At 36.8% G+C, this 27,159-nt stretch overlaps 1 protein-coding gene across 1 annotated transcript; it reads right to left on the bottom strand.

The window, feature by feature from the left end:
- Positions 1-2,146: 2,146 nt before the first annotated feature.
- Positions 2,147-21,689, bottom strand: LOC145978598 (ribonuclease H2 subunit C). The gene is made up of 3 exons (XM_083111312.1): positions 21,176-21,689; positions 3,873-4,105; positions 2,147-2,249 (listed from the first exon to the last, which is right to left on the bottom strand). The coding sequence occupies exons 1-3, from the start codon at positions 21,318-21,320 to the stop codon at positions 2,226-2,228; spliced, it is 402 nt and encodes a 133-aa protein (XP_082967438.1). The 5' UTR covers positions 21,321-21,689; the 3' UTR covers positions 2,147-2,225.
- Positions 21,690-27,159: the final 5,470 nt, after the last annotated feature.

Below are 27,159 nucleotides of genomic sequence, written 5' to 3'. Positions count from 1 at the left end.
GATTTGCATCACTGTCCCCTCTGCTAACAATGCTAAAATGCAATTAAATTCTTCCTATCAAATGAAACTCAAAAAAGTTTTCAAAAGGCAATGCACAAAATTCCGTGTTATGTTGAGAAAAAGTGGCAAGAAAAATAAGCAACTTCTATGTGCAATTGACAATCACTTTTTTTTTTTTCAAATGGCTCAGCTCCTGTCAAATTATTTGTAAATGGATGTCCTGATTGAAGCATCAACTTTTACATCAAAAGTGTAATCAATGATATAGAGCAGGGCTCGAAAAATCTCGGTCGCCAGGGCGACTATGATCTTATGTTGTAATATGTACGAAATTTTGATGATTTTAAGTTTAAATTGCAGTACAGCGTAAGTTAGCAAATGATTTTTATTTTTAAATCAACGTTGTGAACATTCCAGACAGTCAGTAATAATTTCTTACCCTTTGTCCCCAACACCCCATTTCCTGTTTTCTCGAATGATTTAGCGATGTATTGAATACCGTGATGCTCAGCTTCTTATACAGAGTATTTCAAAAGTTGCACAACCCAAACTTTGAAAATATATATCATGAAAACTAAGATATTTACACCAGGTTTTCTGCATTATAAAGTCTCATCCATTGAGATATTTTTCAATGCTTAAAATTATCAGTTTTCTCCATACAGAAAATTTAGATAAATTAATAACTGGCAGAAGGCAGCGTTAAAATTTTTCCAGAAATGCACTTTTGAATGAGAAAAATACGTAAGAAATTATCGAAGGGTCATAATTAGATGTCTGATGACTGATGCCATGTCAATCTGTTCATGTGCAACATTTGATGGAATTTTTATTGGCGATTTTATGGGTTGAGTGAAAAAGTGCCATTTTTGGGACATATATGGCAATGCTAGCAGGTCAAAATATTGTCAACAGACGCATGCCACATTTGCCTAAGTATTGGTTATACATTTACATGAAAAATCATAAACCAAGATTTTGTGCCGTAATTGGACTCTCGAGAGAATCCTAGTCTGCCACTGGTTACACTGAATTCTCTTCGCCCACTTTCGATGCTACTATGCCTGTTCTTTTAATTGATTCAGCATGGTGTATTCTTTGGAGCAGTGCATGTGCATTGCTGAAGAGTATTTTACTACTCATTCTTACACTAATGTGCAAGATGTTGTCCAAGAAAAATCGCCTGCTTCTGCTGTACCTCACAAAGCAACCGTTTATGACTAGTCAAACACCAACAAATGATCCCACAAATTGTTAAGAGTTGGTATTATTATTATTATTGAAGATTAGGCACACACAGGAGATGTACTACATAGAAATTTTCAGCGAAAAATGTAGGCTCGACCAGGACTCGACCCTGGGTCTCTGGCATACTGTACGATTTCTCTAACCACTGAGCTACTGAGCCGGCCTGGCCTCGCCTGATTTTTCGCTCTCGCTGTTTTACCTGTGTGGAATCGTCTCTGCCAGTGCTACCGCAATGGGAATTGTTGCCTTTGAAACACAGTAGACTTCGACATTGCCTGGTTCCCCCCAGCGTAGAGATGTTAATGCATTTTTCGCTGAAAATTTCTACGTAGTATATTTCCTGTGTGTGCCTGATCTTCAATAATTAACATCTCTATGCTGAGAGAAACCAGGCAACAGATCCCGTTGCGGTAGCACTGGCAGAGAAGATTCCACGCAGGTAAAACAGCGACAGTAAAAAATCAAACGAGGCCAGGCCGGTTCAGTAGCTCAGTGGTTAGAGCAATGGCACAGTATATCAGAGACCCGTGTTCGAGTCCTGGTCGAACCTGCATTTTTCGCTGAATATTTCTACGTTGGTATACTATATTGTTGAAAATCAATTCTCAGATGTTTTCAGCAAATTTACAGTATTTTTTAAAATAATGTAATTGCTTTTATTTGGATACATGCCTACATAAATGTATTAACCCAGTGATAGTGTACATGATTAGTTTAGTGCAGCAGACCTGGTGTAAATGCTTCTTACGGTTCTCATGATATACATTTTCAAAGTTTGGGTTGGGAGACTTTTGAAACACACTGTAGTATGCACAATTGCTAGTACGTAGTTTCCTGGCACCTAGCTTTGAAGAAAATTTTTCGAGCACTGATATAGAGTATATGAAGAAACCAAAAATACTGTATAATACATTTATTGGAAAAAGACCATTACATTACATAATTTACTCAAATTAACATCATGATGATAATAGCAGTCAGCTTGACACAGGAGAATGAATCTGAAATAAATAAAAACAATTAACTAAATTTATAATCACACAAATAGGCTAACTGCAAATTACTTTAAAAAGTATTACATTTTTAGCATTCAAGTATGATGTACAGGGTGGTCCAAAAGTTTGGAGACACCTGAATAAAAGTTGAATGACATACTGTTCAGCAAAACTAACACTGCAGGTTTGTCATAGGGGTGGGGGAAAATGTTATGGGGCATATGATGATGACTGCCCTGGAAGAACTGAGACGTAACATCCTCAAAGAAAGTTACCAACATTAATCAACGGTAACTACAACAATTTATGAGTAACTTCATAAAGAGGTGTTAAAAATGTGTGAACAACGAAAATGGCCAGTTTCAGCACCTTCTTTCATAAATTGGCATGTAAATAAATCACTCTTCTAGTTATGGAAACTTGCGTGCTTGATTCATGAACAGCCTAGTGCCGACATACAGCCGCGAGTGCCTCGCTGGCAAACAGCAGCACGGCAATCTACACTGAATGGATTGCTCTGTAATTTTTGGGCAATGTTTTGTGTTTACAGGGAATGCAACCTTTTATACTGGAGTGGCGCATAAACTGCACATGTTGCTTGTCGTTTCAGTCCAGCGACACTTGGACTGGTCCTTTTTCTCAACAGCGTACATCACGTTGCCTTGGTCTGTTGGTATGACATGCACAGTGAATGCTTTTCTCCCCTGCAGATTGGAGGGCAAAGTGCCTATTCCTGCATGTAGTTTGTGCTCGCATCACTTTGGTCTGAAAGCTCCCTAAGGGTGAAAGCTTGCCAAGCAGCTCTTCATTGGGGGATGCATGACCAGTGTATCAAGTCTCACCACTGTTTTTTTCTTCTTCTAAGAACAGAGTCCATTACTTTTGCTGTCATGTAATTTCCCAGTTCATGCAGAACACCAAAATTTCAGAGCTCATACTAGAGATTGAACCAAGTTCTACCTGCAATAAAGGCAAGAGCACAACCATTCAGCCGCATGAGAACCTTTTTAATAATATTAGTAAATGTACCAACTTTGTTATATACATATAAAGTGGTGTTTCTGGGGGATGGGAGGGGGGGGGGAGTTAATTTGCTATGAATGTCATAATTTCCCTTATGAAATGTGTTGGTACATCACTATATTTATTTATTTTAGGGTAATCCTACTGTAAGATGACCAGATTTTTAAAATAACACAAGGTGACATGTTCATATTTTGCTGGAGGAAAAACTTGACAAAACGGGTTGGCAAAATGCACACATTGTAATATAAAAACTGTTTTGTCATAAATAGTTATATCTGAAAAAAAAATTACTGTGTAAATAACTTGCATAATATGGTGATATGTACTGCCATAGGTACTAGTAATAGTAGGTAAGGTGTATAGTTGCAGTAATTCTATGCCTATAAGTCACTGTCAGAAAATAGAGGACATTTTGGCATCCGATTTTACGTTAAAAAGAAATCAGGACAAACTCAAAAAGGGACTGTCCCAGTTAATAGGGGACATCTGGTCACCTTATCCTACTAAGGAATAAACATTTTAATTCAGCTAAATTTAGAGCATAAAATACACACAAATTCAAAACCAGGATGAACTACGATCAATGTAATGGTATTTACTTACTGCTTCTGCTATCTCGATCCAATCCAAGGCTTTGATAAAGGCATCATTCTTCGAAGGAGCTTTATCCCAGTTCCAAAAGGTCATCGAGTGAAACTTATGCACTGCATGAAAATTCCTTTCGACATTGGCAGTCATTGGTTTTATTGCTTCTTGTGCTACAACACCGACATAGTCTTTCGGAAATTCTACTACCTGTCCTTGAAGGGGGTGTCCTCTAAATGATGTGTTTAATCCTGAAATTATAACAAAAAAAACAAACAAATATAAACACCTGTGGATCTTTCTGAAGTGTTCTCGGGTTACCACCCAGGTTAAGTCGATGGTGGCTTCGAATGTTTCGAGCGCATTCATTGCTCTCATCATCAGGGAATATAAAAATGGAGACCAGTATAGGGTTAAATATAAGACTATGATGGGGCGGAGTTTGGACTCTGTCTTCCTATTGGCTCGCTCTGGACCCTGGTGTTCTTATTGGTTGGAGCTTTGTTTTTATGGAGGAGTGGGTTCCAGACGTGTCTGAGCAGGAGTCCCACGTCCCTGTTGAGATTGGTGCTTTCTCGTGAAATGGCTATGGCTTCTTTTACTCATTGGTCCCAGTAACCTGCACATTTGGCTATTTTGATGTGGGACTGTCATCTTTTTATAACATTCACAATTAAGTTGTATTAATGATAAAAATCTTTGATAAGAAGAAAGACATTTCATTATCACTGTTACTGTTCTAATTATGTATTATGAGATATAGTGCAATACATGAACTCGTAAGTTGGTTTCTGTATTTTATTTCTTAAAACAAATTATATATTTGTACTAGTTGCTAATTTAAAATCTAACAGCAACAATTATGGCAACCTTTAGCCAGAATTCGTGAATATATAGTGTGGAAGTTATCTTCTGAATACTTTAAATAAGACATGGATGGGAAGCAACATTCGTACAATCTAAGAACTGGAGTTCTCTTAAGATCCGATGTCGTCGATAGTTTCAGGGAAAATGAAACTAATAATGAAAATGCCAACCCGATAAAGAATATTAGGTACCAGTTAGATATACCAGAAACACATTTAACTAGTTTATTTTGAAATGAAATTCATTTCTACTTACCTCATATGCATAGCGGAACATTTTTCTACTAGGGATTACTTTTTTTCAATGAAAAAAAGTGTTATTTTTAACATTATAAGTATTTATTGGTCATTGCTAATTGGCGGCCAAATTTTGACTCACGTTGTCTATCGTCAGCTGATATGCAGTGTTTCCAAACTTATGAACCGATAAATGCCACACAAACTATTCACAAAAGGTTTTTAAGCGAAAATTGATCCACAACCCATTCACGGAATGTTAGGTTAGGTTCAGTTAGGTTAGGCAAACATAGAAAATTGAATTGGAAAAAAAAAACGCTCACACGTCATCTTGTAAAACTACCGCGTGGTTGCTACACTGACAGGGGGTTATGTAATCGAACGCACGGAACATTTGATTCACGTAGTCGACGGTAATGGTGGCACGAGCTATCGTGCAACGGAGATACACGAATGTCGAAAAATACCTTATTTACAGGCCGAATAACTTGCACAATTCGAAAAAACACTTTTCCCAGCTTCAGAAAGTCCACAACAACTAAATTCCGTAAGTACTTTCTCGTCTTATCTCCTGTAAATTTCAAGAAATGTGTTTCCGGTATATCTGATCGTTACCGAATATTATTTGTTGCAGTAATATTGAAGCAGATTCTCGTCTTGTGAAGTACAATAGCTGCAATAAATGGGAACATTTGGAGTGTAGAGGTGTGACTAATGGACTGGGTAATATTTAGTTCTTCTAATGAAAGTTATTTCTGTAAATCTTGGAAACCAGATTTTGATCCATTTTTGTTAAAATCTTATATAAGTACAGTGAATCCAAACTTGGACAAGATTATTGCTGCATTTGAAGTTATGGTTACCCAAAGTTTGCAGCAAAATAATGAAAATCTTCAAGAAAAGTTGCAACAGAACATTCGCTGTGAATTGCAACAAAATAATGAAATGTTGCAAAAGGATATGCAACAAAATAATGAAATGTTGCAAAAGGAATTGCAAAAGGATTTGCAACAAAATAATGAAAATCTGGAAGAGAAGTTTCAAGTCATTCGAAATGAATTACAGCAGCATAATGTACGTTATGTTTAATGGACGGCTTGATCATATTGAACACTCATTACAAGATGTTGCCCAAACTTGTCAAAATGTTAGCAGTGAATTGAGGTGTAAATTTGATGAAGGTATTAGTACAATGCATGTCGAAGTTTCAGATATTCAAGAACAAATGAAGAGTCATGACGGAAAGTTGGCTAGGTTGGAAGTCTGCAATGATGAAATTATGGAGAAATTTACTCAACATGAGGTTAGGATTGAAACATTAAATGCGGAATTAGATAGAATGAAGGTAGTTCAGACTGCTACATGTAGCTCTGAAACCTTGGTAAATGACCTTAGAGATAGGGTTATTTCTTTGGAGCAAGGCAATGCCATCAGCAACAGTGTTGCTAACGAAACTTTCAATGGAGGACGAGAACTGAGCGAAGAGGATGGAAATAGTAAACAAACTGAGCATGTGGCTTGTCAAACAAATAATGCAAATTCAAATCGAAGATCACGAAATGTTAAATTTCGGGCTAGTGCTCGCAGTGACAAATGTGGTGTTGGTTCTTCCGGTTATGATTAATCTGATAATGACTTTTGTACTTGATACAGAGTCTGAAGAAGACCTTGCTAGAAGGTTGAAACGTTACGTTAGTTTATGTTTTTTAATAAAATAAATTACTGCCTTGGTCAGCATATTTAGTTTTTCTGATAATGATGTACCTGCAATTACTAAACGTAAATCAGGTCAGAACGCTACTTGTTTAGGAACTGATTTTACCTATAGGCTTTCCAACACATTTTATTTGTGGGATCCTCCATCACGTGAAGAATCACCTGCTCATTTCACTACACATCCGTTGACCAATAGGGACTTTGCACTTTCGGAGAATACAGGTAGAGTGCATTACAATTAACCCTGTTCTACTAACCATTATGGTTATTGAAGTCCTCTGAATGCCGGTTTTCATAATGAAGCTGAATGTTGTACAACGAAAGCTTATTCAAATAATCCAATGTCACAAATGTATCTTCAGCATACACCTTCATGTGAGAAACCAATATATACCGTGGCTGGTAATATGAATGCTACAACTTCAATGAGTCCGATGTTTTGTAACCAAAATTACATTCCCAGTAATGACATTCTGAATGCAATTAAGATTGCTTCTAGGAATTCTGAGTCTCCAAAGTTTGTATCAAACAAGTTTTGTAAACCTGCATGTGCAGAATGTAATACAAATATTTCTGCAGGAAACCCATTTGGAGAATACATGGGTAAAGTTATTTGTGTAAATGAACTAAGCCAATTACCACGTTTTGGAGATGTCGTCTCGAAGCAATCTGCTAGGGAGTTTATAGACCAGCTGACAACAATGTTAAATTTGATTGGTGTATCTTCTCAATACCGCCTGCAAGTTATTCACAAATGTTTCTACAATACTGCAGCGTATTGGTTCAATAGTGAATGGTGGAATTTCTCATCATATGATGATTTTGTGTGCAAGTTTCTTGAACAATTTGCTTCGATTGATTTGTTAGAAAGCCAACTGGCAGTTTCGCGTTCTCGTAAATACAATACATCTTCTGGTTTATCATTAGAAGCATATGCACTGAAAGTATATTCCTCTTATTGTAACCCTGTTGAAAATCCTAACCAAGCTGAAATAATAACAGTAATTCTGAAGCAATTGCCAGAAACAGTTTCCAAGAATGTGGGTTGTCACGAAATTTCCAACCTTAAACAATCAACACAAAAACTTAGGACAATAGACTTATATTCCAATGATAAAACCAAATCTTTGTTACTACCTGGTGATTATATAAGTGAGGAGTACAACTCGAATAAGTTCGGAAAATCTAGGCATTTTGTGAGGCAAGTGTCTGTGGAAAATAAGTCATGCAGTGTGATTCATCTACCCAAACTATTGCTTCGGAGAGATTTATGGGCCAACCAGCTGCTAGAAATCTCAGAAACAACTATAGGCAATCTGGAGCTAACCAAGAGAGCTATAGGTGACAAGGTAATGATCCAAGTTTGTACTTTCATAACAATCTAAGAACAACCACTCAAAGAACGCTAATAATGGCAATAATACAGATACACCTAGATACAACAGAAATAGATTTCAAAGTCCGGCCAGTAAAGAATTGCAAGGTGACTCCATTAACACTAACTCAGATATTTCAGCAAGGAAAAATGGAAATTTCCGAAATGAAATGAACTGCAATGACATTAGTTTAAATGAAGCATGTTCTTCAGTAAATAATGTTACTAGTGGGAGCCCTGCGAGAACATTAAACAACTAAGGCGGGGAATGCGCTCCAATTCGCCCTGCCAAAGGATAACCATATGGAGCTTACTTGTAATTATGATCCTTACCTCTTGCATGTTAAGTCTTGTCTCAGTGACTTTAATAGTGTTAAATATTTAGAGTTTTACCTGTTGCATTTTTGCTGGAGTGGTTTGATTCAGAGCCTGAGTGGACTGTTACAGATAAAGGAACCCCTGCACTTTTACTTGAAGCACCAGAAGTACAGGGAAGAATTTGTGACTTGTTTCTTAAATGTTTAATTGACACTGGTAGTCAATATAATTTGTTGGATTATAAGGTTTGGATCACACTAAGTTCTTTATTGCCAAGTATAAAGCTGGAATTCAATTGGCTTGTTTCGCCGGTGAGCAATGCATCAAAGTTGTAGGTTTTAAATATGTCATTATGCAGTTAGGAGATGAATTTTTCCATGTGGGTTTATATGTAGTTGACAATTGCATGCTGATAGGGGCACCATTCTTGTGGCAGTACAAGGCTATTAATTATTGTATGTCTACTGTTGAACTAATTCATTCAAGTGGTAAGGAAGTATCGGCTCCTTTTGTTCAGAGTTCCACAAATAATACTTGCTCGTTAAATTCCGTAACTGGATCTTGTAAAACTTGGACATTTGAATCTTCCCATGTGGATGATTCTGCTTATCTAGCTTCTGAAGAAGACATCCATAAGAAAGTTTATGACAACGAATATTGTGAAGTTACTGTTAATTTATTTAATTTATTACTGAAGTATGAAGATGTGTTTTCGGACAAACCAGCCAAAGTGGAATATTATGACATACAGCTAGATACAAATGATAGTGGCATCTATTCCATTCGCTACGTGAGATGACATGGAGAAAGAATTAAAGAAATGGAAAACATGGGGAGTAATTCATGAAAGTACTTCTCCATACTGGAACCTTCTTCACATAGTTCCAAAGGCAGGTGGATTGTGGCATCCTGTTGTTGATTTTAGGATGCTGAATGAACATGTAATTTCACCCATGACACATGTTGAACCTATATCTGAACTTGTGCCTAGGTTTAGAGATGCAAATTTATTTTCGACAATTACCTTACTTGTGGATAGTTTCAAATACCACTGACACCTAGATCTTATAAGTTCACAGCTTTCTCATATCATGGTATTTTAATGGAATTTCATTTTTTGCCTTTTGGTATTAAGAGTGCTGTTAGTGTTTTTGTCGACAGAATGCATAAAGTGTTTGGCAATAATTCTAGTTCATTTCTTATAGTGTATGTGGATGATATTCTGATATTTTCATCATCACTGCAAAGTCATTTAAAACATTTGGACTACGTGTTGAAAACATGGAAAGAAGTAAATATGTCCATCAAATTATCGAAGTGCACATTTTGTAAAACTGAAGAAGTGAAGTTTCTTGGTCACATAGTATCAGGTGAAACCATGGCTGTAGATTCAGAAAGAAATCTAGCAATAAATGAATATCCTACTCCAACAAATAGAAAGGCGTTAAGGAAATTTTTAGGAATGGTAAATTGGAGAAGAAAATTTGTGAATAAGTTTGCAATGATTGCTGCTCCTTTATAGGATTTACTTACAACGAATAAGAAATGGGAGTGGAATGAAGCACATCTCCAGGCATTTAAACGTCTGAAGGAATTGGCTTTGTCTTTGGAGATGTTAGCTCAATTTAACTTGAACAACACTTCCCATGCAAATACTGATGTCAGTAAAACAGGAATCAGTGGAGTCCTATGGCAATATTCTGACGATGGTGAAACTTTGATTATCCAGTATGCGAGCAGAGTTTCGCGAGGTTCAGAATTAACATATTCTGTGCATGAAATAGAATGTCTTGCCATCCTTTTCTCCGTGGAGAAATTTTCAACGTATCTATTGGGCAGACCATTTGCAACACACTGTGACCATCAATCACTTTCTTGGATAAATTCAGCAAGATTGTTAAATCCAAAGCTTAATAGATGGGCTTTGAAATTACAACATTATGATTATATAATTCAGCATGTTAGTGGTTCTGCAAATATGGCCACGTTAAGTACATATCCAATTAAGTCACAAAACAATTTGTTTTCTTCCACTTTACATGTAAACTGCACAGATATTGATTTACTTGAAGAGGAAAACCTTTTGTATTGGATGAAAGTACAACAAAACGATGAATTATATCAACGTATAATTTCTATGTTAAGCAAGGGTGATGACCATTTCGTGATTAAGGGAATATTTAAACTACATAAAAATATATTGTTTTATAGATCTACCAACTCGAATCATTGGAGAGTTTTGTACCTGAAGCAGCTGTCAATAAAGTTTTGTGTGAACAACATGATTTAGCTGGCCATTTTGGGTTTTCTAAGCTTTATAAGAAGTGTTCTAAATTCTATTTATGGCCTAAAAGGAAGTGTAAAGTCATATTTAAGTGATTGTGTGGAATGTGCAAGGACGAAACAAAAAACACAACATTTTACCAAAGGGGAGCTTCACGTGATTTCTTTCAAATTACATCAGTTCTTATCTTTAGACTTGATTGGTCCATTGCCATTATCTCAAGGATATCAACATATTCTGTCTGTTGTGGAATTGACCAGCAAATATGTTACGGCTTATCCTCTCAGGAAGGCAACAACTCGAGAAATTATCAACAGAAGTAACTTAGGTTATTTCCATCATTATCCTGTGTGTACAGTTATGTTAACACAATTTAAATCCAATGAATGGGAAAATTTTTTGAAGTCAATGGACATTTCCACTCAATTTTTTTACAACAATTTTAAAAACTACACCCTGGAAAAATGACCCCTGCAAGTTCTCGCGTTTCTCTGCATCCAGTTTAATGCAGAAACGAGACTTCCAAAGTTGCGAGGCTAGCGTTGCCCTGAAAACACGCCGCCGCCATGTTACTACGTCACTCCTTAGGGAGAGCTCGTTTGTCGTCTGCTTCGAGCATCCAGTTCCTGATGGGTAGCCCACGGTGAGCGAACACGTGCAGCAGTTTTACAAATTTGTACCGATTTAAATAATGGAAGATAGGAGAAAGGAAAGCTATGCTTTGTAATGATAATTCTTCTATGAAATATCCGTGCTGCTCACGTGCAAGATAAATAAAAGGGTTCAACTGTGTGTGTGTTCTCAGCCCATGCGAAAAATATTGCTTATAAAATTGGTTGCTGACCAGACACTCAAAAATATTTTTCAAACTTATATTTATCCTAAAAGGGATGAGGAGACAGGTGAGTGGAGAAGGTTACATAATTTAGAACTACATAATTTGTATTCATGTCCAGATATTATTAGAATAATTAAATCAAGAAGACTTAGGTGGGCAGGCCATGTGGCACGAATGGGAGAGGAAAGAGGAGTTTACAGGATTCTTGTTGGGAAACCAGATGGTAAGAGACCTGTAGGAAGGCCAAGACGAAGATGGAGGGACAACGTTGAGATGGACCTAAGGGAAATCAGTACGGATGGAAAAGAGTATATAGAACTTGCTCAAGATAGGGAAAGATGGAAGGCCTGTGTTGCTGCAGCCATGAACCTTCGGGTTTAAGAAGGCTAGGGAGTTAGTTAGTTAGTTATATTTATCGATATTTACCGTAACCTATGTAGTGCAAAATAGGAATTTTCACATTCTTCACTTTATTTATAAAGCCTATTTAACTTTTCTTTTCCATAAAGCAATTTTAGTTTGTGTTCCATTTCTGTTGCGCAAATTATGATCAAATATTTTTGTGAAGATAAAAGAAAATATACTGAGAAGATTACATTAGTTGCACAGTACATATCCATACTTAGTTTATGTATAATTATTACAAGGAAATAATGTGTATAACCATGGGCGGATTTAAGGGGGATTCAACGGGTCCAACCCCCCTCTTTTTTTGGTTCACTAAAATTACCAGTTTCCTTGTTCTATCCGCTTGTTCATAAAAAATTCCTTCGGACTTATTTCATTCTCTTAAATTAGAGACGTATAGGACGGGATATGGATGGGAAGGAAATTTCGTAATTCCACACACCAGATGGGACTGCAGACCAATATCTGCAATTTCCTGATAGTTTCGGAATTTCTGCGATAAGAAACTGCATTGAGACTGTCAAATCAGTTATTTTTTCCCCCTCGAATCATATTAAAGAAATTAGGTTCTTAAAAACGTAGTGACACAAGATGAACAGAAAAGTATCAATACTTCGTGACTACAAACACACAACTTTGTCGGGTCCAACATCCCCTCCCCCCATGCTCCCCAACAAGCTTCCGGCTAGCAGTGTCCTGGATTTTCACTTACGAAATAAAGCAACCCTAATCATACCAAAAGTTGATCCATCCCTCCTCCCCGTGAACTATATATACGCCCATGTGTATAACAACATCCCATACTGAAATGGTACAATATAATTATTTTTAATTTTGTACTGCGAAAAAAGCCGCCTCATCTCGTTACCCCGAACGCATTAATTGGTTGGTTCACAACTTCACCACTAAGGATCCTATCGAGACGAGACATGGCAGCCTTGGTCTCGTTCTCGTTGAGAGTTGTAAATGTCTGTCTCGTGTTTATTTGTAAATGTCTCATTGACAGTCTCATCTCAATTTATAAACATCCGTCTCGGTTTGGGAGGGCAATTCTCGTTCTCGTCTCAAGTCTACAAAAATATAGAATTAACAACGTATGCAAAGGCTTATCATTATAAATACAAAAAAAACCTTTCTTAATATTTTTTTTGACTCCTCGTTTCGACGGTACAGCCCTCGAAAACTACATATCATCCTGCTTATATATGCAAACCAAACTGCATATTCAGAATTACCAGGAATGAACTGGCGTTGTAATTATTATACACAAAATTCATGATTTATCTGAGGAAGTCTCATGTTCCAGGTTTGACTCTCGACCTGGGCATGACTGTTTCCTTGTGAGTGACATTTCATTGAACTGGAAATTGTTACATGGGAGGATGTTTGCTCGAGACTTTGGGGACAGCTAGGGGGATGCTTCTATTGTTAATGTTAGTGTTGCTCACGAGACGAGGCATGTTCCGTCTCGTCTCATAAAAGGAGATGGGACAAGTGAATGTTTTTGAAATGAGATGGGACAGAAGAAAAAGTTCGTCTCTTATCATGGCAGATTGGGTGATACTTAGATTGTGCAGTTGGTGGTAGTGTGTGTGTGTGGGGGGGGGTGAACTCCTGCATCCCGACTTCGAATACTGCTTGTAGTTATTCATCTTCATTGTAGTGATTAGCCAAAAGTGGGAAGAAATGTGATGTTAGAGATGATACATAATAAATTAACTGTGCGTTTTCATCATTGCGGTTAAACAAAGTGAACGGAAAAGCGACGTAAAAGTAGACTAAATACAAAAATTTGAAAAATAAATATATATATATATATATATATTAACTGCATTTACTGCAGGAAATTTAAAAACTCACCGTACCTTTTTATACCGTATCACCTCTTATATTGCAGAAACTGGCGTATAAACCAGTGTGTTCTAAAAGTATTATCTTAAAATTTGTGAAGAAAATATTATGACGAAAATAATTGTAATTCCAGAAAAGGCATTCCGATAACATTAAGTTCTTGCCAGTCAGAACTAACCTATGTATTCACAATGAACAAGGCTGTTCACGTGTTCAGCCATTGACTGTTACAAGGTTTGCTTTGTCACCCTAATGGGAAAACCAGTGGCTGAATTATAGTAAATACTATTATACTGCTAGGGCATAATTCAGCTCCAAGAAATGGAGCACAGATTTTTGCACTGGAAGTTGTAAGATACTTGTTTTACACAGTAACAAGTGAATTTTCTGTCGCTTCCGCGGCTCATGCTAAGTTGACGTTACGAGCAGAAGCCCCGCCTGCATGCATTTCTAAGTGATGACGTCAGAGGACCTCCTGTCTGTGGAGAGGACGTTTTCAAATCCGTGACATAGTAGGTGAATTTCAGCGGTGTTTGAAGGCATGTTTCTCGAGAACCGAAACAAATAACACAGAGATATTTTGCACATCTCATGTTTGTGTCATTATCTGTAAAATGAATGGATTTAAAACGTTTTTCATGTCAAAGTGGAAATGTCCATTGGTGTAAAGGATATTCTCACTTCACCATATTCGCCTCATGTGAATCCAATTGAGAGATATAATAAAGAGATCATTTGTTTGCTCTCTCTGTTTTGTAAAACAAACCATAGATCTTGGTCCAAAGTTTTAACAAATGTTATAAAATTACTAAATCACTCATATAACGAGGTTGTTGGTTTCACTCCTGCTGAAATTTTTCTACACGAGGAAGTTCAGGATAAAATAACTTCCGTTATTGACTGGCCAGAAGATATGAAAGAATTGTCTTGGACAGCTAAATATATTCAGTTAATTGAAACAACTAAACGTTCAAAATCCAGAAACAAGATCATTCAACCACAGAAACCCCTACAATTCTTCAAGGTGATTTGGTTATGGTTAGGAATCATGCAAGAAGTTCTGCCTTGAACAAAACTATCCATAAATTTTATGACTTATATGTGGGGCCATTCTTGGTGGAGGAAGTGAAGAACAATTTTGTGAACTTGGGGTCTTTAGATGGACAACAGATAAAGTGTAGACACAATTTACAAAATATCAAACCCTTGCACTGTTCATTGGAGAAGAAACAAGAGTTGTTGAATGTTAACAAATAGGTGCAAGGGTAAAAACGTAGTTTAGAATTTATTTTGAAAGATTTGTAGACAGTATTTAAAGTTGATTTGAATGTTATGTTACTGTTCGATGTGTATAATTAAGATCTTGTATCTATGAAGTTAAGCCACCAAAGTATGATGGCTATATTTTCTTCACCGCAGGAGATGAGGTTATTGTGACTGTCATCTTTTTATAACATCACAATTAAGTTGTAGTAATGATAAATTTTTTTGATAAGAAGAAAGACATTTCATTATCACTGTTACTGTTCTAATTATGTATTATGGGATATAGTGCAATACACGAACTCGTAAGTTGGTTTCTGTATTTTATTTCTTAAAACAAATTATATATTTGTACTAGTTGCTAATTTAAAATCCAACAGCAACAGATGTCAGCAAATAAAATCTTGTGTCCCTCTGTGATGCTCTGTTCTCAAGTCCTGACTTTTCTGGTTGGAATAATCTGATGTTCTGATGTTTGTTACATCGCTGTTCAATCATGCACCCTGTTTGACCTATATATGGTATCCCATGCTACTCCTGGAATCTGGAGCTCCAGGTTATTCTTGACTGAGCCGAGAAGAGCCTTGGACTTGAGTGGTGGTCTTTACGTGTTTTGCAAGAATTGTACTTAATTTCCCAGAGATGTGCACAATAAAAGGTAAAACTGTTGTAGTGGAACATTCTCCTGTGTTGCTGCTAACAGGGGGCTGTGCAGTGAAGGAACCACATCCCCATGTTCGGCTGGTGACGAATCAGCCCTTGTAAGGGCACACACTTGTCCAGGGTTGGTCTCCGCTGAGATGTCACTGCTTTCGTGATTGCCCTGTTGATGTCACTGATGTGGTATTCATTCTGTTGTATGGTTGAATTCTGAGTGGATTTTATTCTATTTATACTATATTTATACTATATTCGAGTGTTCCATCTGGTTTGCAGCGAATTAGGATGTCCAGGAAACTATGTAATGCCGGTCGTCCATGTGGCCAAATGACGAATGTATCATCCACATATCTGTAGAAGCAAAATGGTGGATGCGGTGCATCCTTCAGGGCTTCGTGCACAAAATGCTGCATGTAGAAATTCGCGATGGCCGGTGAAAGTGGTGAACCCATGGTCACTCCATCGGTTTGTTCATAATATTGCCAGTTGTAAAGGAAATGTGTCGAGGTGAGCATGTGGCAAAAGAAAAGTGGCTCCCTAGAAGTTCCAATGTGTCTTTTACCAGCACTTTTGTGAACAAGGAAACAACGTCGAAGCTGACGAGAATGCAGTTTCCTTCAGTTCCTGGATGAATTCAGTTGAGTTCTTGACATGATGTCCACATTGTCCGACTAGATGTTGAAGCAGGGATGTGAGGTATTTGGCAAGGCGGTATGTAGGACTGGCTATAGAACTGACAATTCTCAAGTGGACCCCTGCTTTGTGTATTTTCGACAGGCCATATAATCTGGGAGGCTGGCTGCCATGGGCTTTCAGGTGTTTGTGGATGTCTTCAGTTAAGTCGGATTTCTTGAGAAGGTGGTTTCTTTCCTGCTCCACTGATGTGGTGGGGTCCCTAGATAGTTCTCTGCACGCCTGGTCAATTCGAAGTTCAGTGATCTTCTCCTGGTAGAATTGTGATGTCTGGGTTTGAACGGAGTGATTTCAGGACTGTACGTTCGGCTCTGGTGATGTTGTATTTTGGTACGACTGCTCTCCTGAGGGTTCGGCTGACTTCATGGTGGATGATGATCATCTTTACTAATCTTTGTCTGAATAATACTTTCAATTTTTCGAAACAAAGACTCTCGGTTTTGTGACAGTTAAAAATACAAAACTCCTTTCCATCAAAGTCAACACTAAATATACACAAAAAACTGGGCATACTAGAAATCAGTTGTGTCTTTTCGAAACATATCTCATTAACGACGACATACAATAATAATTTTTGTATGTCATCATTCAAGGTGGTTTGATTTAAATCGGTTTGATTTTTAAATTACTGACTTAAATCACTTAAAAGAAGTAATTTATAGAATAATGTACATAAGGAATTTGTAGACATCAAAATCAATGGTGAAAATAAATTAGTCTCATAATCATTGAATGGTATTAATTAGGCTCCAAGAAAGGTAACAAAATATATGCACTGTTGGTGTGAAGCTCATATTAAAGCAAAATGTACACTGTAAACATACTTAAATTTATCTTGATTTAAAATTAATAATTTTTATAGGCAAAAACAGCAAAAAAATTGTGTAGAATACTAATTATGTTAAACCATACTAGTGCCATTATTATTAAGCTGTAAATAAACATAGAGACTGATATTTTGCACACTATCATTAAACAATTGCCAAAAATTAATCTACAAAGAATATAAAAAAATATTTTAAATTAAAATTACATAGTACATCCAGAATGTTTTAGTTTCACTAGAAAAGTCACTGAAATTGTTATTTCATTAACACACTCAACAAACATTTCCATAGTAGGTTCAAATATTCAGTCTCAGAAATGGAAAAATGAATATTTACATATAAATTTTTATTTGCTTTAATCAAACTGTTTAATGCCGACCCAGCCAGACGCAGGAAACGGCGAAGGATGATAGATCAAACTGTTCAAATATTTTACAGTGCAGTTTACCAGGAACATTTGTAGAAATTATGGAAAGTACGGGCATTAAGGTAGAGGTACAAATTTTGATGTTATGCTTATATAGGAAAAGACTTTCTACAAAAAAATACATATCTATATGTACAGTGCCAAAAAAGTACAAGCAGTTTTAAGCATGTTTTTTATCAACCCTGATGTAGTTAAATCATTTGTAAAGTATTTCGTCAAGGTCTGCTTGGTCTTCATTTATTATTTTGATGGGGGAGAATAATATTTTGACAGCATAGTATGAACGTCCGGAAGGGCGGGGGCAGGGAGGCCACACACCCCCTGGAAAATGAATGTCCACCTAAAAAGTATATATTTCAAACATAATTTTATTTCAGTCACAATAATTTATTATTAATTATTATAAGGGCATTGAAGAAACATGATAATTTCAGACTGATGTAGTGTTTTTGGAGGGGACATCACTATTATGGGTGAAAATATGCCTCCTCCCCCCCTGAAAAAAAAATATCTTTCTTGCCCCTCCGTGGAAAAAATCCTGCGGATGTCCATGGGTGTAACTAGGGGGGGGGGGGGGGTTGAGCAATGATTACGAGTCAAATTCATCATTACTTCGAAAGACTAACTTCAATCTTTCTATGTGAAGCACACCTGTTTTGCCTCCACGTAATTATACATTGCAGGACCAAGTACATTCATTCCTGTTGGGGCCAAGACAACATGACCGCATGTTTTTCTTTTTGTTGTTGTTGTTGTTGTTGTTGTTCTTGTTGCAAATACGCGCTAAGAAAGCATTGCACTGGAGTGGCCATCCTAAAGAAGGCTCAAATGGTAACAGCATGAATAACTATGCAATACATTCTATTATATGGCCTAATCTACCATATTGCTGCAGATTTTAAAATTTGGCTACCAACCGTGCAAAAAAATTATATTTAGTTTATTATTCTGATTTCATGATACCAAACACACAAACATATTCTACACTTATATAAAAAAAAGGCAATAGAAATCTCCATAAGTTAACTTCATTATAAGAAAAAAAAATAGAAATGGTTTTGAAAATTCAGGCACCAGGTGAAAACTTTCAGGTGCCTATAATATAGAAAATGCACTGTGTACATGGTACAGTCACAAACACTTCTGACTTGTAACGATACTACTGTAAATGGATACGACTGTTACAACCCAGAAGTGTCTGTGACTGTACATATTGGTATATTATACACCATGCTTCCCCAAATAACTCAAAGGTGACAATACATATAAATTGGATAAACACTGGTCACACTTCATGGTTTCAGCATCTTGAAAACAATTTCATGTTACATAAAACCCTTAAATTTGTCGCTTAAATAAAATTTGAAACTTTCAAGGTGTATCGTCAATCACTGGCCTCTGAGATACCTCCAGGGTAACAGTTCGGTTGGTGTTTCTTATGTCCACTTTATGCACAGTAAGGTTAATCGGGACTGGTCCTACATTTTAAAGTGAGATCCAAACCACTAAGTGCCTCCACCACGTATCGAACCCAGGATCCCTTGATTACAAGGTGACGATCCTACCACTGCACCATTGGGGAGGTGCAATCCAGGGTAACAACTCCAAATATTTAATGATTTTCCACAAGTTTATAGAAACATTAAGAAGTGCTTTAGAATACTGAAAATCTGGAAGGGAGTTCTCAGTGGTTAGCACAATGATAAACATCAGTAAGTATTACTTACCGGGGAAATTATGATTTGAAAAGATTTGAGGAATCAAATATGAGCATCTGCACTTTGCAGCAAGCAGCCAATCTTGTTTGAGTTTCTCATACACCCACAGTACCAGGAGATTTTTGTGTAAGGCTTGAAGGGTGTTTGTACACAAGACCAGATATTATGTGATCAGTTGTTGGAAGTATTTATGGGTATTATTTTAATGCTACAAGCTCTAAACCTTTTTGACATTCGTACTTACGTATCTGCTTCGCGGAACATTCCTGAAGGTGTAGAACATCTAGAAATTGCAAAATAAGCAAAAATAAGGCGTTAGTCTTCGGAATGAAAACTGTCTATTTTCGCGATTTTTTTTTGTTTCACAACCAAATCTATATATTCCTGATACTACCACGACACCAAATTTTAACTATGTTTGCCCAACCTAACCACGTGCCAATGGTTCGTGGGGCTAGCACCAATGGTTCGTGGGGCTAGCGCTAATGGTTCGTGAGGCTAGCGTCAATGGTTCGTGGGGCTAGCGCCAATGGTTCGTGGGGCTAGCATCAATGGTTCGCAATTATTTCCAATTTATAGATCCTGATACTAACACGACACCAAATTTTAACTATGTATGCCTAACCTAATCGAACTAACCTAACCACGCGCAAATGGTTTGTGGGCTAACAAAACACAATCACGACGCGTGTGATGCTGTATGAAGGTGTACGCGCCAAATGCTATTAATTAATTAATTTTCAACGAACAACATGAATTTCAGCTATGAAACACTCCCACATCACAAAACATCTTCCCGATGTTCGACAATGCTACAGGAACTTATTACGGTAAGTAGTTTCTTCTTTAAAAATAAATAAATGTGTCCGAAGGATAGTAAACTAGAACCCACCGTAAGGAATGTTCCGCGAAGCAGATAGGTAAGTACTAATGTCAAAAATAGGTGCCCGACGGATAGTAAATTCTTACCCCTTGCTAACAATACTATAAATTTAAAAGGCACTAACAGCTTCACAGAGCTAAACAATTCGTCTGGATATTTTGCAGGACGATGTTAAAAAACAGGACACATGTAGTTTTTTGGAGTAGCATCGCAGACCGCAGGACATGAGCCTAAGAAAAAGGACTGTCCCGCAAAAATCAGGATGTCAGGTCACCCTACTGTATAATGAAGTACAAGGGACATTTCCTATCACACATAACATTATGGTAACACTTTACTATACCTGAGACAGATTTCTTCAAATTTACAGGAGAAAGTACTTACGCAAATCATTTTCTGTAGCGTTGTTGATGTTCGGGAATGTAATTTTGATTCATTTTAATGCGATTGCATGTGGTTTTGTACGAAAATCTATTTCCGACGCGCTATTGCTGCTGCCGCCATTTGCTTCCTGCATGAGAACAGAATACGCTCTCGTATTGTCCGTATATGCTTAATTGAACGAAAGGAGTGCTAATGGAACCAAACCTAACAGGCCTAACCTAACCTAGTAGGCATACCTCTTCTCCGTGATGGTTTGTGGGGCTATCGTGAATTTTTGGGCTAACGTCAATGGTTTTTCTGGCTCAAGGAACGATCAACGGTAAGCTATCGCCATGTTGTGTGTGGAAATAAACAAGAACAGTAAGTACTCGTAAATGTAAGAAATATACATTACTTTCCTAACAAATTAAATTATTTCACCTAAATAAGTGTTCCGGAATGCAGAATAGTACGTTAGCAATGTAAAAAAGTGCGAAAGAAATGATTCCCACGTGTCTCAGGTATAGTAAAGTAGTACCAAAATTAGATCCATGCAACATTATAAGGTAATCTTTCAAACTTTGTTCAGCATACCTTTGTCATCCGTGGACTTCAGGATCTGCGATTTAAAGTATTTACTAACATTTGCATCTCCATCATATACAACTTTACATGGAACTAAATGCACAGTCTCGTGGTTTGTTAACTTCGCATCACGTAGGTTCACATGAATTGCCATTTTTTAAAGGATCCAACAGAACAAAATATCACAACTGAACCAAATCCATTTCCAATCTGCTGGGATCAACTGAAGTATTTACTGAAAAGTTTGACTTGCTTATTTGTAATTCATGCCTTTGAAAGATCATGAAGTAGAAATACAACAGAGAAAAATATACATTTGCAGTCGAACTTCGAACATACAATACAAATATCACTTCTCTAGAATTTCCCGCGAAAGTTCAATGCACATTAGGTGTCTCCAGAAACGCTCAACGTTGGAGGAAAGCGAGGCAGCAAAACCATTGGAAAAACATGTTAACTGGATGTTTAACCAGCCAGCAAGGATTTCACGCGCTGATGAAAAGCCGAACAGCAGTGCTGAGGCAACAGTGTCAACAGCTTAACACTTCCGTGGCCTAACCAACGAGCAGCAGGTGACGTCGAAAGTGGGCGCCATGGGTGTGTCTTACGTCATTTCCTGGATGCAGAGTTGACTAGCAGGGATCCACAGCTTATAACTAGGGGTGTGCGGACAGAATTTTTTGGGTCGGGACGGAATTCAGGAGCTCGTGTTTAAATGGCGGCGTAGCAACATCATTACTTAAAAACTTGAACGAAGAAAGAAGTAATTTATTGCGAAAGACTGCCCTCCAAAAATAGGCACAATAAAATTGGAAATAATTAATTTAAAACTAAAGATTGCCTCACATTCGGTACATTTTAAAATTGTATCAGAATTCTTAGGTGACAGATTAATCAACACACTTGAGCAACAAACTGTTGTGGCAGCAATACATTCAAACCTCTCCTGCAACAAAGTGTTGTGGCAGCAATACATTCAAACCTCTCCTGCAACGAAGTGTTGTGGCAGCAATACATACCCGTTTCGTATCATTCCCACTAAATGCTTGCCACACGTGGAGAAATATTTCATTTTAAACTTTATTTCTACATATTTTCAAGGAGTTCTGCCACTATTTTGTGAAATAATGGTTAAATTTTAAAGAGCGTCTCCCATCAACCCAGAGTGTTGTGGCAGCAATGCATACTCGTTTCTTATCTTTTCCACAACATACATGCCATATGTTTTGAAATATCAGGATTAAATTTCATATCTACACTCTTCAATGATTTCCGTCATTTCTTTTATTTTTCTATGTTGGATAAAATTTAATTTTAAAAACGTCTTCCTTCAAACCGCTACTACAATGAAGTGTTGTGGCAGCAATACCCTATCCGTTTCGTATCTTTCAAAACTAAATGCATGCCACATGAAGAAAATATTTTATTTAAACATAATTTCTGCTTTTAAATGGATTTTCTCAAGGAATTATGCCATCAATTTGTGGAATAACGAATATTTACAAAGAGCGGCTTCCTTCAGACCACTTGAGCAACAAACTGTTGTGGCAGCAATACATTCAAACCTCTCCTGCAACAAACTGTTGTGGCAGCAATACATTCAAACCTCTCCTGCAACAAAGTGTTGTGGCAGCAATACATTCAAACCTCTCCTGCAACGAAGTGTTGTGGCAGCAATACATACCCGTTTCGTATCATTCCCACTAAATGCTTGCCACATGTGGAGAAATATTTCATTTTAAACTTTATTTCTACATATTTTCAAGGAGTTCTGCCACTATTTTGTGAAATAATGGTTAAATTTTAAAGAGCGTCTCCCATCAACCCAGAGTGTTGTGGCAGCAATGCATACTCGTTTCTTATCTTTTCCACAACATACATGCCATATGTTTTGAAATATCAGGATTAAATTTCATATCTACACTCTTCAATGATTTCCGTCATTTCTTTTATTTTTCTATGTTGGATAAAATTTAATTTTAAAAACGTCTTCCTTCAAACCGCTACTACAATGAAGTGTTGTGGCAGCAATACCCTATCCGTTTCGTATCTTTCAAAACTAAATGCATGCCACATGAAGAAAATATTTTATTTAAACATAATTTCTGCTTTTAAATGGATTTTCTCAAGGAATTATGCCATCAATTTGTGGAATAACGAATATTTACAAAGAGCGGCTTCCTTCAGACCACTTGAGCAACAAACTGTTGTGGCAGCAATACATTCAAACCTCTCCTGCAACAAACTGTTGTGGCAGCAATACATTCAAACCTCTCCTGCAACAAAGTGTTGTGGCAGCAATACATTCAAACCTCTCCTGCAACGAAGTGTTGTGGCAGCAATACATACCCGTTTCGTATCATTCCCACTAAATGCTTGCCACATGTGGAGAAATATTTCATTTTAAACTTTATTTCTACATATTTTCAAGGAGTTCTGCCACTATTTTGTGAAATAATGGTTAAATTTTAAAGAGCGTCTCCCATCAACCCAGAGTGTTGTGGCAGCAATGCATACTCGTTTCTTATCTTTTCCACAACATACATGCCATATGTTTTGAAATATCAGGATTAAATTTCATATCTACACTCTTCAATGATTTCCGTCATTTCTTTTATTTTTCTATGTTGGATAAAATTTAATTTTAAAAACGTCTTCCTTCAAACCGCTACTACAATGAAGTGTTGTGGCAGCAATACCCTATCCGTTTCGTATCTTTCAAAACTAAATGCATGCCACATGAAGAAAATATTTTATTTAAACATAATTTCTGCTTTTAAATGGATTTTCTCAAGGAATTATGCCATCAATTTGTGGAATAACGAATATTTACAAAGAGCGGCTTCCTTCAGACCACTTGAGCAACAAACTGTTGTGGCAGCAATACATTCAAACCTCTCCTGCAACAAACTGTTGTGGCAGCAATACATTCAAACCTCTCCTGCAACAAAGTGTTGTGGCAGCAATACATTCAAACCTCTCCTGCAACGAAGTGTTGTGGCAGCAATACATACCCGTTTCGTATCATTCCCACTAAATGCTTGCCACATGTGGAGAAATATTTCATTTTAAACTTTATTTCTACATATTTTCAAGGAGTTCTGCCACTATTTTGTGAAATAATGGTTAAATTTTAAAGAGCGTCTCCCATCAACCCAGAGTGTTGTGGCAGCAATGCATACTCGTTTCTTATCTTTTCCACAACATACATGCCATATGTTTTGAAATATCAGGTTTAAATTTCATATCTACACTCTATAATGATTTCCGTCATTTCTTTTATTTTTCTATGTTGGATAAAATTTAATTTTAAAAACGTCTTCCTTCAAACCGCTACTACAATGAAGTGTTGTGGCAGCAATACCCTATCCGTTTCGTATCTTTCAAAACTAAATGCATGCCACATGAAGAAAATATTTTATTTTAACATAATTTCTGCTTTTAAATGGATTTTCTCAAGGAATTATGCCATCAATTTGTAGAATAACGAATATTTACAAAGAGCGGCTTCCTTCAGACCACTTGAGCAACAAACTGTTGTGGCAGCAATACATTCAAACCTCTCCTGCAACAAACTGTTGTGGCAGCAATACATTCAAACCTCTCCTGCAACAAAGTGTTGTGGCAGCAATACATTCAAACCTCTCCTGCAACGAAGTGTTGTGGCAGCAATACATACCCGTTTCGTATCATTCCCACTAAATGCTTGCCACATGTGGAGAAATATTTCATTTTAAACTTTATTTCTACATATTTTCAAGGAGTTCTGCCACTATTTTGTGAAATAATGGTTAAATTTTAAAGAGCGTCTCCCATCAACCCAGAGTGTTGTGGCAGCAATGCATACTCGTTTCTTATCTTTTCCACAACATACATGCCATATGTTTTGAAATATCAGGATTAAATTTCATATCTACACTCTTCAATGATTTCCGTCATTTCTTTTATTTTTCTATGTTGGATAAAATTTAATTTTAAAAACGTCTTCCTTCAAACCGCTACTACAATGAAGTGTTGTGGCAGCAATACCCTATCCGTTTCGTATCTTTCAAAACTAAATGCATGCCACATGAAGAAAATATTTTATTTAAACATAATTTCTGCTTTTAAATGGATTTTCTCAAGGAATTATGCCATCAATTTGTGGAATAACGAATATTTACAAAGAGCGGCTTCCTTCAGACCACTTGAGCAACAAACTGTTGTGGCAGCAATACATTCAAACCTCTCCTGCAACAAACTGTTGTGGCAGCAATACATTCAAACCTCTCCTGCAACAAAGTGTTGTGGCAGCAATACATTCAAACCTCTCCTGCAACGAAGTGTTGTGGCAGCAATACATACCCGTTTCGTATCATTCCCACTAAATGCTTGCCACATGTGGAGAAATATTTCATTTTAAACTTTATTTCTACATATTTTCAAGGAGTTCTGCCACTATTTTGTGAAATAATGGTTAAATTTTAAAGAGCGTCTCCCATCAACCCAGAGTGTTGTGGCAGCAATGCATACTCGTTTCTTATCTTTTCCACAACATACATGCCATATGTTTTGAAATATCAGGATTAAATTTCATATCTACACTCTTCAATGATTTCCGTCATTTCTTTTATTTTTCTATGTTGGATAAAATTTAATTTTAAAAACGTCTTCCTTCAAACCGCTACTACAATGAAGTGTTGTGGCAGCAATACCCTATCCGTTTCGTATCTTTCAAAACTAAATGCATGCCACATGAAGAAAATATTTTATTTAAACATAATTTCTGCTTTTAAATGGATTTTCTCAAGGAATTATGCCATCAATTTGTGGAATAACGAATATTTACAAAGAGCGGCTTCCTTCAGACCACTTGAGCAACAAACTGTTGTGGCAGCAATACATTCAAACCTCTCCTGCAACAAACTGTTGTGGCAGCAATACATTCAAACCTCTCCTGCAACAAAGTGTTGTGGCAGCAATACATTCAAACCTCTCCTGCAACGAAGTGTTGTGGCAGCAATACATACCCGTTTCGTATCATTCCCACTAAATGCTTGCCACATGTGGAGAAATATTTCATTTTAAACTTTATTTCTACATATTTTCAAGGAGTTCTGCCACTATTTTGTGAAATAATGGTTAAATTTTAAAGAGCGTCTCCCATCAACCCAGAGTGTTGTGGCAGCAATGCATACTCGTTTCTTATCTTTTCCACAACATACATGCCATATGTTTTGAAATATCAGGATTAAATTTCATATCTACACTCTTCAATGATTTCCGTCATTTCTTTTATTTTTCTATGTTGGATAAAATTTAATTTTAAAAACGTCTTCCTTCAAACCGCTACTACAATGAAGTGTTGTGGCAGCAATACCCTATCCGTTTCGTATCTTTCAAAACTAAATGCATGCCACATGAAGAAAATATTTTATTTAAACATAATTTCTGCTTTTAAATGGATTTTCTCAAGGAATTATGCCATCAATTTGTGGAATAACGAATATTTACAAAGAGCGGCTTCCTTCAGACCACTTGAGCAACAAACTGTTGTGGCAGCAATACATTCAAACCTCTCCTGCAACAAACTGTTGTGGCAGCAATACATTCAAACCTCTCCTGCAACAAAGTGTTGTGGCAGCAATACATTCAAACCTCTCCTGCAACGAAGTGTTGTGGCAGCAATACATACCCGTTTCGTATCATTCCCACTAAATGCTTGCCACATGTGGAGAAATATTTCATTTTAAACTTTATTTCTACATATTTTCAAGGAGTTCTGCCACTATTTTGTGAAATAATGGTTAAATTTTAAAGAGCGTCTCCCATCAACCCAGAGTGTTGTGGCAGCAATGCATACTCGTTTCTTATCTTTTCCACAACATACATGCCATATGTTTTGAAATATCAGGATTAAATTTCATATCTACACTCTTCCATGATTTCCGTCATTTCTTTTATTTTTCTATGTTGGATAAAATTTAATTTTAAAAACGTCTTCCTTCAAACCG

The sequence above is a fragment of the Lepisma saccharinum genome, chromosome 25 (genome assembly GCF_977018435.1).
Source record: "Lepisma saccharinum chromosome 25, izLepSacc3.1, whole genome shotgun sequence".
Lineage (NCBI taxonomy): Eukaryota > Metazoa > Arthropoda > Insecta > Zygentoma > Lepismatidae > Lepisma > Lepisma saccharinum.
The sequence above is the reverse complement of the archived record's forward strand: the minus strand, read 5'-3'. Positions and strand labels throughout refer to the sequence as shown.

Bases quoted from the DNA above. Each gene is read 5' to 3' on its own strand.
- LOC145978598 (XM_083111312.1), bottom strand. From the start codon at position 21,320: ATGGCAATTCATGTGAACCTACGTGATGCGAAGTTAACAAACCACGAG. The intron at 4,106-21,175 runs GTATGCTGAACA...TTATAATTTCAG, and splicing joins GAAGTCCACGGATGACAAAG to GATTAAACACATCATTTAGA. The intron at 2,250-3,872 runs GTAAGTAAATAC...TATTTATTTCAG, and splicing joins GGATCGAGATAGCAGAAGCA to ATTCATTCTCCTGTGTCAAG.